Source organism: Podarcis cretensis, assembly GCF_951804945.1.
Source record: "Podarcis cretensis genome assembly, chromosome: 5".
In the NCBI taxonomy this organism is placed as follows: Eukaryota; Metazoa; Chordata; class Lepidosauria; order Squamata; family Lacertidae; genus Podarcis; species Podarcis cretensis.
In genome coordinates this window covers 7,464,577-7,476,728 of record NC_137174.1, presented here as the reverse complement: position 1 = coordinate 7,476,728, position 12,152 = coordinate 7,464,577, and the positions used below count along the sequence as shown (strand labels likewise).

The 12,152-nt window shown below is 44.1% G+C and overlaps 1 protein-coding gene across 5 annotated transcripts in view; it reads left to right on the top strand.

Moving 5' to 3' along the window:
• Positions 1–9,797, top strand: part of NTF3 (neurotrophin 3) — a 62,830-nt gene extending 53,033 nt beyond the window's left edge. For 4 of the 5 annotated variants that reach the window (XM_079975481.1, XM_079975478.1, XM_079975479.1 and 1 more), the window contains exon 2: positions 8,630–9,797. In XM_079975481.1, coding sequence (XP_079831607.1) covers positions 8,651–9,427 — 777 coding nt within the window. In that variant the 5' untranslated portion in view covers positions 8,630–8,650 and the 3' untranslated portion in view covers positions 9,428–9,797. Of the gene's footprint in view, positions 1–1,533; positions 1,592–8,629 lie in introns of those variants that run through there. The other variant, XM_079975480.1, reaches the window with a different exon arrangement.
• The last annotated feature ends 2,355 nt before the right edge of the window (positions 9,798–12,152 follow it).

The following is a 12,152-nucleotide window of genomic DNA, read 5'->3' as shown; positions in this document are numbered from 1 at the left end:
GTGGCAGTGATAGACTACAGGAAGAAGAATAAAATGAAACCCATACGCTGAGATCTTCAGGAGAATACCTGCTCCAATTAAAAATCCTACATAAGTTTGGGAGTGGCATGAAGGTGCAATGGGATCTGCTCTTCAGAATGTACTCCCTAGGGAAGCTTGCCATGCAAGTTCTCTTCTTATCCTCCAGAAACCTTTTGTTTCAAGTTGGTATTTCGGATTGGAGGCAGATGTTGCTTTACTGAGTGGGTGATACACAATTAGAAGTCATATTTGGAGCGGCCCCATTGAAATTTGCTGAGAATGATTAAATACTGCCCACTGTTTCATTTATAAAAGTATTTATATGCCACCAGATCGTAAAACATCAGTGTGGCGTGCAACAATAAGACATAAAACTGCATTTGAAATGGTACAACATAATCGGAAAAATGACTTGCTAATTCAGAAGGTTTTAAGTAGTTGGAGGCGGAATAAAAAAACAACTGAGAGAAGCCTCAGCGTCAAAATCAAGAATGTCTGCTGAATTTCTGCTGGAAAAGTATTCTATAGCAAGGGAGCAACAAAATTAAATATCTGGTATCTACTTGAAGCTAGTTTAGCTTCTGTGATATGGGGGGGAACTGGATGCTCTCAGGGACTGAGCTGTGATGTAAGTGTTCAATTGGTCTTTAAGATATGTGGGACTCTAGTTCTTCAGGGCTTTATATACCAATCTGAGCCAGTAGCTTATGGGAGCCGGTGCATATATTCTAGTAGAGATGTCTCATACTGTTGGTTGTCTGCCCCCACCAGCAGTCAGTAGCTTGCTGAGACCCTTAAAGCCAGAACTATTCTATCATTTTTGGGACGCGGGTTGCACTGTGGGTCAAACCACAGAGCCTAGGACTTGCCAATCAGAAGGTCGGCGGTTCAAATCCCCGCGACGGGGTGAGCTCCCGTTGCTCGGTCCCTACTCCTGCCAACTTAGCAGTTCGAAAGCACGTCAAAGTGCAAGTAGATAAATGGGTACCACTCCGGCAGGAGGGTAAACAGTGTTTCCGTGCGCTGTTCTGGTTCACCAGAAGTGGCTTAGTCATGCTGGCCACATGACCCGGAAGCTGTATGCCGGCTCCCTCGGCCAATAAAGCGAGATGAGCACCGCAACCCCAGAGTCAGTCACGACTGGACCTAATGGTCAGGGGTCCCTTTACCTTTACTATTCTATCATTTTATGGCCAAATTCATACAGTCTCCTTTCTAAGAATCTTGGTCCCTACTCAGACTAAGACAGACAGTTTCATAACTTCATCCCACCCTCTTGCTGGTATGATTTGATCTCTCAAATGGCTAATGATTTTCTGTAAATTAGCATTCATTCTTAATTGCAAAGTCATACAGTGTTAGAAGAAATTCAGGCATGGTAGCCCATAACAGTATTTTGAAATCTACACAATCGCATAAATCAGCATTGATATTGTTGCTATGCAGTGCCATTTGTGCCGCTTTCCTAGTGCGAGACTCGATTCCTATTCACTAGCTAAGTTTTTCTTCCAGCCAGGTGCAGGTTAACAAGAGCCTTACCATTGCGAACACCTCTGAATCTTGAGATAGGGTAAGAAATTCTGATGTTTAAATATGTTAAGGTTGTGTTATTCATAGCTGTCAAGTGTCCCTTATTTGGCGGGACAGTCCCTTATCCCAGCGCCATGTCCCGCTGCTGTCCCTTATTGATGATGTCCCTTTAATAAGCTACTGAAGGTAATGGGGCTCTTTCTATGTCCAGCTGTCCTTTGTCAACAACAAATTGCCGCTGTTTTTTGTGTTGAATATGTGTGACATGGTAATTTATGGACCTAATAGGTATCTAAAGCCATTTGCATGCAACAAAATATGTATTTTATCAAAGTAATTGTTGATCCCTTATTTTCGGGGCTGCTGGTCCCTTATTTTCAAATCTGTAAGTTGACAGCTATGGTGTTATTTTAATTCATTTAAAACATTTATATGCTGAGTTTGAGAAAACCCTTCCAAGAAGGCTTGCCATAGAACACAGTTTTATTTTCTTGATTGCTCACTGATTTTACATTCCATGATATGTAATAATAATAATAATAATAATAATAATAATAATAATAATTTATTATTTATACCCCGCCCATCTGGCTGGGCCTCCCCAGCCACTCTGGGTGGCTTCCATAGAAACCAAAAATACAGTAAAATCACACGTTAAAAACTTCCGTGAGCAGGGCTGCCTTAAGATGTCTTCTGAATGTCAGATAGTTGTTTATCGCTTTGACATCTGCTGGAAGGGCGTTCCACAGGGCGGGTGCCACTACCGAGAAGGCCCTCTGCCTGGCTCCCTGTTGCCTTGCTTCTCGCGATGAGGGAACCGTCAGAAGGCCCTCAGTGCTGGACCTCAGCATCCGGGCAGAACGATGGGGGTGGAGACGCTCCTTCAGGTATACTGGACCGAGGCCGTTTAGGGCTTTAAAGGTCAGCACCAACACTTTGAATTGTGCTCGGAAACGTACTGGGAGCCAGTGTAGGTCTCTCATATGTCTGCATGAGCAGGAGATTGCTGCTGTTTGCAGGCTTCTCTGGCTTTCCATGCCCCTTAGTTCTCCAAAGGCATTGATATGATGACAAGGGAACCGTTATTAGAGCTAGTTGTAGGGCAATGCACTGTGCAAGTACAGTAATCTCCTTTCAGCACTCATCAATGCGATGGTGACAGGGATCCCCTCCGAAGTCTCTGCAGAGGAGAACATGCTGCAAAAATGTTGATAGGCACAGACTGTTTGATACGGAAACAGATGATATTTAGGTAAACTGCTTCACATGGAGGGTCCCATTCAGATGATAGCGAATAGCCGTCGATAGGACTTTCCTCCCAAATATTCTCTCTCCTACATGAAGGAGTCTGATCTTTTTAAAAGAGTTGCGTGTCAAGGTCCCCAGGGCCACCCCAATAACTCACACATCACACAGAATTTTTTGTTTAAGGTTTTTGGCATAATTTTGTCCACAACTTTATTAAAATACAAACATATGAGTGGTTGCTTAGGCATTGGTTAAGGCATCTGCCCCCACCGTGGGGGACAGACTGACATTCCGCACGATGCAAAAGTCAGAATAGGGGAATACACTTGGGGTTAGCTATGGAGCAGGGAACCTGCCCTCAGCCCTCCCCAAATGTAACCAGGAGCTCATTGCTATGGCCCGAGCCCCCTTGACAGAGTGGACAAGCAATAGTTAGCCCCTGATTCCTTTAACGGAATCCCTTGCAGCAGCAGCATTAGAGGGGCAGGCACAGCCAATCTATGCCCCTCAACCAACCAAACCATAAACCAATGCCTAACCGCAACCTTACAAGTTGTGACGGATTTGCTACGCAGTAGGCAAAAACCAAATGGCCCCGGCCAATCAGCCAGATGGACAAAATTCCTACCGGGCCCCTGCCCCAAAGCAGATGACCCCATGACAGGCATAGCAAGGTCAAAGCGAACAACCCTAATTCTAGGGAGGGGGGGCGGGCAATCCGATGCACGGTCGGAAAGAGGAAGCCCTAGCCTCATACAAGGAGTTTTAGCATTTCTGGCTGTCAATCAACAAATGGCAACATTAACTTCTTCCCAACAACAAGGGAAGCCCCAATTGCATCAGTGGCCAACGATCAATTAGCCCGCCCCCAACTTTGGAGTGTCCTGGCGGCCCCCACCGTAACACGTGCTCTCCATTTAGGAGAACACGCTTTACCTACATTAAGGATCCATGCAGTATGTCTTACGGCAGTGAATTCCATAACAGTGGGTTGTTTCTAGCACTTTTGTCCTTCTTCAGCCTGTTGTCCATTCATTTCATTGGCCCTGTTTACAAACCATCTCAAGCCATAGTTAAACTATGGCATTTCACTAGTATTTGTGTGCCATGGCTGACAGTGAATATTGCATCTGCAAAGTATGGGCCAATGTTCATTTATTAACTAAATTTCATGCAAAGCAAAGAATAAAGCATAGCAGGAACGTTTTGTGTACAATGCTAGGGGTGGGAGGGATATTTGATAGTTTCTATTTGGAAAGAAGCTTTTTCTAAAAAAAGACTTTACCCAAATAAGTCATTGGACGTGTCTGGAAGTGTGCAGAGTGCTGTTTTCCTTTTGAGAGCTGGGGCAGACTTTTTAGCAGTTGCATTTCGAGACACATCATTCTGATATCCCCCCAAAGTTTGCTCTTGCTCAGTAGAAGAGTAAGAATTGTCTGCTTTCTTTGTATCCACCCAGTTCACTGATGTTAGCATTCCTCTGAGTGGAAGGAGGTGATTCAAGCAGAGGTTACTAAATCCATTACTTTTGTAGTCTTTCCTGAAAATAGCAGCATGTGGGTCCTGCTGCATCTCTGCATTGGGAATAACTGAATCAATCAATCAATCAATCAATCAATCAATCACACCTGATGCAAGTGAATGATCACTGTCCAGAAGAGGTTGATTGGAAGGGGCCAAGTCCAGACAACGAATTATGCAAAAATATGGTAGGATAAGAACCCCCCATGGATAAGAACCTTGGGTGTGCTTAATTGTGTGTTTCTTGTGTTCACGCAGTTTGAGAATTGTTCATGGAGAGAGGAGAGTGCTTCCTATCTCTCTGTGTGCATTTCTGCATTTTGGACCATTTCCTTTTTCAGGTTCATATCCGTTTCCCACCCAATATATGTTTGTTTAACTTTAATAAAATGTGTGTAAGCAAAGGTTTTAGATCCCCAGGGGTCTGGTTAGATAGCACTACTTCCTAACATTCTCCCTTCCTTTTAATATCTCAAGCTCAGGATAATGATTCTCCAGATGCATCAGCTTTCAGTGTTTACGTTGACTCTCACTTAGTAGACTCTCACTTTATTTTCTGCCAAAGGCCTTAGCCTTTTCCAGGCTCTTAATATTGTCTCACTCTGGACCTACTGGCCTGTGCAGATGGTCCTTAATCAGTTGCCAACTTGCAGTTTCGACGTTCTGCTCCTAAAGGAAGCACAAGAAATGCCTGGTGCTAAATCAAAATGGTGATACTGCAAACAGTAAGTGGCTTTTCCGACAGGCTTTTTACTTTCCTTATTGCAATTTGTGTTTGATTGGAAAACACTGGCTTGTGTTAAACGATAAACCAAACTGGGGCTTACTGGGGCTGCACAAATGCAACAGCTCCTGCAGAGGAGCTTTCAGTTGTAGTGTGAGCAGGAACTAAAGTGATTTAGAAATGGTTGCATTGGGAGGGGGGAGGGAGGCAGGAATCAGTTCTGGGTGTCACCAGCAGGGAAAGAAAGCTAAGTTTGCTAGCAGCACACTGCTAAGTCAAGTTTGTTCCTTCTAATCCAGTCTCTGCGGCTTCTTCGTAATCTTGCAAATGCTACATGCAGTCGTCCAGTGAGCTCCCCCCCCCCCCCCGGATGCTGCTCAGCAGATTGGTGGAAGAAGTCCAAAAGAGTGGACAAGCTTTTCTTTCCGGCCCTAAGGGCACCATTGGTGCTGGACAGCATCTACTGGATTTGGCTCCATGGAAGGCAGAAGACCGTTACATCTACAGCTGCCCATCTGCTTCTAGCAGACACTTCCCTATCAGTTGCAGAGGTGCTGCAACAGAAGCAGACACACTCGGTTTTTGTACTATGCAACCAATTCATAAACTTGTCTCTGCTCAAGCTAGGCAGCTTCCATAGAGGTTGGGAATGGGGATTCAATGGCTGTTCTTCCATGGAGGCAGGGGGTAGGAGAACAGGGAGAATCTTCTCTTGCCATGTCCCTCATCCTTTCTACAAAGAAGTAAGTGTACAGTGGTGTACAGTGTACAGTGGTGTACACTGTACAGTGTACAGTGGTGCCTCGCAAGATGAAATTAATCCGTTCCGCGAGTCTCTTCGTCTAGCAGTTTTTTCGTCTTGCGAAGCAAGCCCATTGACGGCTTATCGGATTAGCGCTATTAGTGGCTTAGCGGCTTTTAGCGGCTTTTAGTGGTTTATCAGTTTAGCGGATCAGCTGATAAGCAGCTTAGCAGCTTAGAAAAAGGGGGGAAAGGGGGGGGAACTCGCAGGAACTCTCAAGACATTATTGTCTTGCGAAGCAAGCCCATAGGGAAATTCGTTTTGCGAAGCACCTCCAAAACGGAAAGCCCTTTCGTCTAGCGGGTTTTCCGTCTTGCAAGGCATTCATCTTGCAGGGCACCACTGTAATTGGAAAGTAGCATTCAAATTTTAATAACTTAATTTATAGTAGAAAAGAGAAGGTTATTAACACACACATCCCCAAAAGTAGTGAAATACAGCAATAGCAGCATTTTCCCTGTAATGGGAGGGACGGGATGACGACAACAAAGTATCCCCCCAATCTCTTGAGCCTGTGGTCAATCCACAGGCTTCCATTCAGCCAAGAGTGGAAAACTCTGACCTCTACTACTGGACTATTGAGCTCATCCCTAGTTAGTTATTTGCATTCACTTATCTGTGGAGTGCAAAGATTTGAGAAATATGAAGAGAGGCCACAGGCAGGGGCTGAAGCAGTAAAACTGACCCTGGACTTGACCGCATGGGGAAATGGTTCACCACAGGGAAAAAGAAAAAGAAAAATTACTGTACATAGAAAGCAACAGACTGCAGCTTGGGATAAGGAGAAACTTGGTCCACTTTGCATTTTACCTAATTCACGCTTCCTGAGGCAGACTGCAAACTGAAATGCAGCTGCCCTTCAAAATTTGCACTTCTCCAAATTTTGTGGCAGCCAAAAACTGCACAAGAGCATCTATTTTAGGGGAAAGTATTCATAAAAAGGGGGAATGTGCACAAATGCCTTTTTTTTAAGGACTTCTTTGTAAAAAAAAAAAAGCAATCTGATAAGTTTGATGTTGTATAGTTGAGGAACAGTTTTACTCCAACCAAAGCCTGGTCACCTGACCTTTTTCTGCAACATTGGCATAACTGTTGGTATCTGCTGGTTCCATGCCTTCTGTTGGACAAGCTTAGTTTGGTGGAGTACAGCAGCTGGACAATTTTCATTCTCCAGTTGATATCAGACATGCTAGAAGCTCTAACCACTCTTTCTTCCCACCTTTGTGAGATCTGGGTTACCATTTCACATTTAACTTGCTTCAGCAAGAGTGCCGGTCCTTCAGTTCCTGCGATCTACTGCTAGAAACCCCAATGTTTTCTCCACAGACTTCTGTTTTTACAGAACAGCAAGAAATTGTCATTTAAGTATTAAGGAAAACGTAGTCTAGACTTAGGTGAGCTCATTTCATAACAAAATATGGGAATGAGGAAAACACATTTCTTGACCATAAAAGGGCAGCCTGCACGTTGACAGTCATTTCTCCCTCCCCCATTCAGAGCAGAAAGCTGCTACTAACTGGTCTGGAGATGCAAGTTGCAAAAAGCTAACACATTAAGGCTGAAATTCTCAACACACTCGATAGGGAATAAGTTCTATGGAGCGCAGTATGGCTGACATCTGAAAAGTTGCACTGTTACTAGACTGTATTGTACAGTTTTGTGGACCAGAGTCTACAACTAAAAGCAGTGCTGTTACTAAAAACATTAGGGCAACTGTGGGCTAACAGGCTACTTCACCCCTTTTTTTCTTTTGCTAGAAATGAGTTTTATATTTACCGAGCAAAAGTGCATAGTCAGGGTCTCTGCATTATTAAGGCATAACTAATATGGGATATGGGATCTTGAGATGTTCAGCTTAGAACATCTGCTGTGCTGGAAGTGGTCAGTCTACTAGTCTCCGACTTCTTTGCAGTCTCTAGCTGCTGGTCCACTGGTCTCCCGCCAGTGGTTTTATCTTCTGCTCACTCCTGATATTGAAATACTTAATGCGTTATATAATCACACATGATTTCCCCACTCCACTTCATTGGCTGCTATTTGCAGGAGTGAGAAACTTGCATGATGTTACAAAGGCAGAGTGGAAGAAGATGGGGTGAGATTCTTGTTTTTAGTGGTAGTCGTAAGTCTGCTGTAACATTTCTGACTTAGTAATCGTACACTTAGTAATAAACACACACATCTTTGCTCTTCTCCGTGGCCACCACGAGGGACACTGTGAATACACAGGCTTACGGATTATGCATGGATTCAGTTTTGCCATGTAAAAATTCAGCTGGTATCAGTGGAATGTATGTATGAATTAGAACCTTACAGCAAGAACTCCTGAGATCAGGGTGCAGGTCAGATTTTTCTGAGAGTTTAAAAAATAGGAATGATATGCTTGCCATGCATGGCTACATGCATGTCCCAAATTCAATCCCTGGCCTCTCCAGTTAAATGAATCTCAATGAGAAAGCAGGCAGAAAGCCCAGTGTTAATTCCTGGCACCTCCAGCTATAGGGTCCAGAACAGCTGGGCTGGAAAGGGTTACGGCCACTCACGGTAGATAATATTGAGCGTAAAGAGCCAATGGTTTGTCTAAAGAAGCTTCAGATGACCATATGAATTTGGGGAAAAGCTTGCATGAATTTATTGGCCGTTTGGTATTGCACACACAGTTTGTAAAACTTTGCATCTGCATAATATTGAAAAGAAAATGATGGAAAGAAAAACAACCACCACTAACCAGTTGACTATGTAAGCTCATTTGTTTGTCTCCAAGTTGACTCTTGGTTCTTTTTCAGATCTTACACGTGAACAAGGTGATGTCCATCTTGTTTTATGTGATATTCCTTGCTTATCTCCGTGGCATCCAGTCTACCAACATGGACCAAGGGAGTTTACCAGAAGATTCAATAAATTCTCTCATTATAAAACTTATTCAAGCAGACATCTTAAGAAATAAGATCTCCAAGCAAATCACAGATATAAAGGATAGTGTTCAAGACACAATGAAGAAAACAGAGACTGCTGAGCCTGATATGGATGGCAATGAAAGTGTGAAACTCGATTTCCAGCCGGTTATCTCAATGGATACAGAACTACTAAAACATCAGAAACGCTACAGCTCCCCCAGGGTCCTCCTGAGTGACAATACCCCATTGGAACCTCCACCATTATACCTTACGGAGGATTACGTTGGCAGTTCTGTGGCGGCAAACCAAACGTCTCGGCAGAAGAGGTTTGCTGAAAACAAGAGTCATCGTGGGGAGTATTCCGTGTGTGACAGTGAGAGCCGATGGGTCACAGACAAATCTTCTGCCATTGACATTAGAGGACACCAGGTTACTGTGCTGGGAGAAATCAGAACAGGGCCTTCCCCAGTCAAGCAATATTTTTATGAAACAAAGTGTAAACAAGCCAAGCCTGCCAAAAGTGGCTGCCGTGGTATAGATGATAAGCACTGGAACTCCCAGTGCAAAACATCCCAAACATTTGTACGAGCATTGACTTCAGAAAACAATAAACTTGTGGCCTGGCGATGGATAAGAATAGACACTTCTTGTGTGTGTGCATTATCCAGAAAAATTGGACGAACATAGGTCTGTGCCTCTCCGTCGTATAAATTATTATGTCTAAATTATATGATATGCATGTAGCATATAAATGTTTATATTGTTTTATATATTATAAGTTGTCGTTATTTATTAAATTCCAGAAAACTGCCATGTGTGTATGTATATGTGTATGTATATATACATATATATATGCATGCACATAAACAACACCAATTAAAAAACAGTAAAGTATGGATATCTACAATTGGCTACACCAGTTTTCATGACTGCTTGTGACTTCTGTTCCTCTTCAGCCTTCCATAAGTTGCCTGTAAAATCTTTGTGTAACATTGGTATTTTTTCGCCCAGAACTGTCAATCCACTGACTTTCATGGAGTAAACCTGTTAAAAGAAATTAGATCAAGTTGCCGAGACTTTTGTACATGCTTTTCCATTCCTTGATGATAAGATTAAATATATAGTGTTTAACTGTATCCCTTCATCCCAAAAACAAAATTAATCAATGTAGGCTATAGCCAGCATTGACTAGTAATAATATTCATTTTCTGTATGTTCTGCCAGCTTAACCATTAGAGTTACCATTTATCCCCCCCCCCCATTCTGTCCCATGTCACTGTTCCAGACCCACTGCTAATAAGCCTGCAATTTAAGTTTAGGCTTGTTTTTCTTTTTTTTTTTTAAAAAAAATACATTTGTTTTGTAACTGTTTTTAGTGCTGCTAATTTGTCTTTTAGAAGGCTAGGAGAAAAATCTAAATTATTTGTCCTAGAAACTTACCAAAGCCAAGAAACAATCCAAGTGGATCATTAATATAATATATAAAAGTTAAAGGTAAAGGTATCCCTGCCCGTACGGGCCAGTCTTGACAGACTCTAGGGTTGTACGCCCATCTCACTTAAGAGGCCAGGGGCCAGCGCTGTCCGGAGACACTTCCGGGTCACGTGGCCAGCGTGACATCGCTGCTCTGGCGAGCCAGAGCCGCACACGGAAACGCCGTTTACCTTCCCGCTGGTAAGCGGTCCCTATTTATCTACTTGCACCCGGAGGTGCTTTCGAACTGCTAGGTTGGCAGGCGCTGGGACCGAGCAGCAGGAGCGCACCCCGCCGCAGGGATTCGAACCGCCGACCTTTCGATCGGCAAGTCCTAGGCGCTGAGGCTTTAACCCACAGCGCCACCTGCGTCCCATATAAAAGTTGGGATTCCTCAAAATAAGCACTTTAAAAAAAATGTGAGCAGCCTTCTTCCATTTGGAATAAGCTGTTTTACTCCTGACATTTCATTGCATTTATGTGCTTATTGGTACAGTAGGGAAAAATCCAGTTTAGATTTTAGTTGCTACAGTGTTCAGATATAGAAGACGATATATTTCTGGAATAGGCATCAAAGCCAGTTCCGTTCAAAGCTGCTGAAATGGTTTTGGAAAACTTTTAATGGAAAAAGACATACTGAAAATTGAGCAAAACCCCTTTTGTGTGGAACGAGCACTCGTAAGCCTTCCAAGTCTCATTGCAGTCCACCTTCAATTTTGCATAGCTGGTCATATTGAACAGCTAGTAGATCAATCCCAATTCTGTCTGCCAATCTTTTTTTCTGGATTAGCGTGCAGATGTGTCTGGACATGTTTGTTTGCAACACAGCTCCCACACTTCCTTCCACCCCCTTCCAGCCCTTCCTGGGTTTTCATGTTTGTTTTCATTGTAACTATATTGGTTTAATAGCAATTGAGCAATAAGAAAGAAAGATTGTGAATGAAGAAACAGGTGCCTGTAGCTAGTCATTTCTATTTTATCGCTTAGTTATTTAAGGGACGCAGGTGGCGCTGTGGTCTAAACCACAGAGCCTAGGACTTGCCGATCAAAAGGTCGGCGGTTCGAATCCCCGCGACGGGGTGAGCTCCCGTTGCTCGATCCCTGCTCCTGCCAACCTAGCAGTTCGAAAGCACGTCAAAGTGCAAGTAGATAAATAGGTACCACTCCAGCGGGAAGGTAAAAGGCGTTTCCATGCGCTGCTCTGGTTTGCCAGAAGCGGCTTAGTCATGCTGGCCACATGACCCGGAGGCTGTAGGCCAGCTCCCTCGGCCAATAAAGCGAGATGAGCGCCGCAACCCCAGAGTCATCTGCGACTGGACCGAATGGTCAGGGGTCCCTTTACCTTACCTTTTTATACATAGATTTCTATATCATTAAGGGAAAAAATCTGTTACGTTTTTCTGCACTTGGGTCAGATTCCCAGTTCTGCACACACCCTAAGAGGAGTTGCTCTTTCATTTTGGGGGAAGTGAAATCTGTCTCTAGTTTGCGTGGACAGGCGGAGTCCCCAGATCCCGAGTGGTCCCCCCCGTCATGTGGAATAACGACTCTAGACAACATGCTATGGGATTAAATTGGCCACAACTTTATTAAATTTCAAATGTGGGTAGACCTTGGCTCAGGCATTGGGCGTTCTCCCTCCCCAGTCCCCAGCCGGGGACCTAGGGAGCATCAGGGTTATCCAGTGTGTGTGTGGGGGGGGATGGGCCGGCTCTGGAGAACATATGTTCAAGCAGAGATAGCTGCCCCCGTTACGCCGCCGCAGGGGAGAGCAATGACGACCTTTCGGTGTACGGCCAAAGCCTCCCTTCAAAAACCCCTTTAACGGGGAACCCTGGTATCGCCGCCGCAAAGAGGAAGATGGACTAAAGGATTCCGCCCAAGGCCTGATACCGCCAAAGTTGTGACGTTTTGCTACGGGAAAGGCGAAACCTGCCAA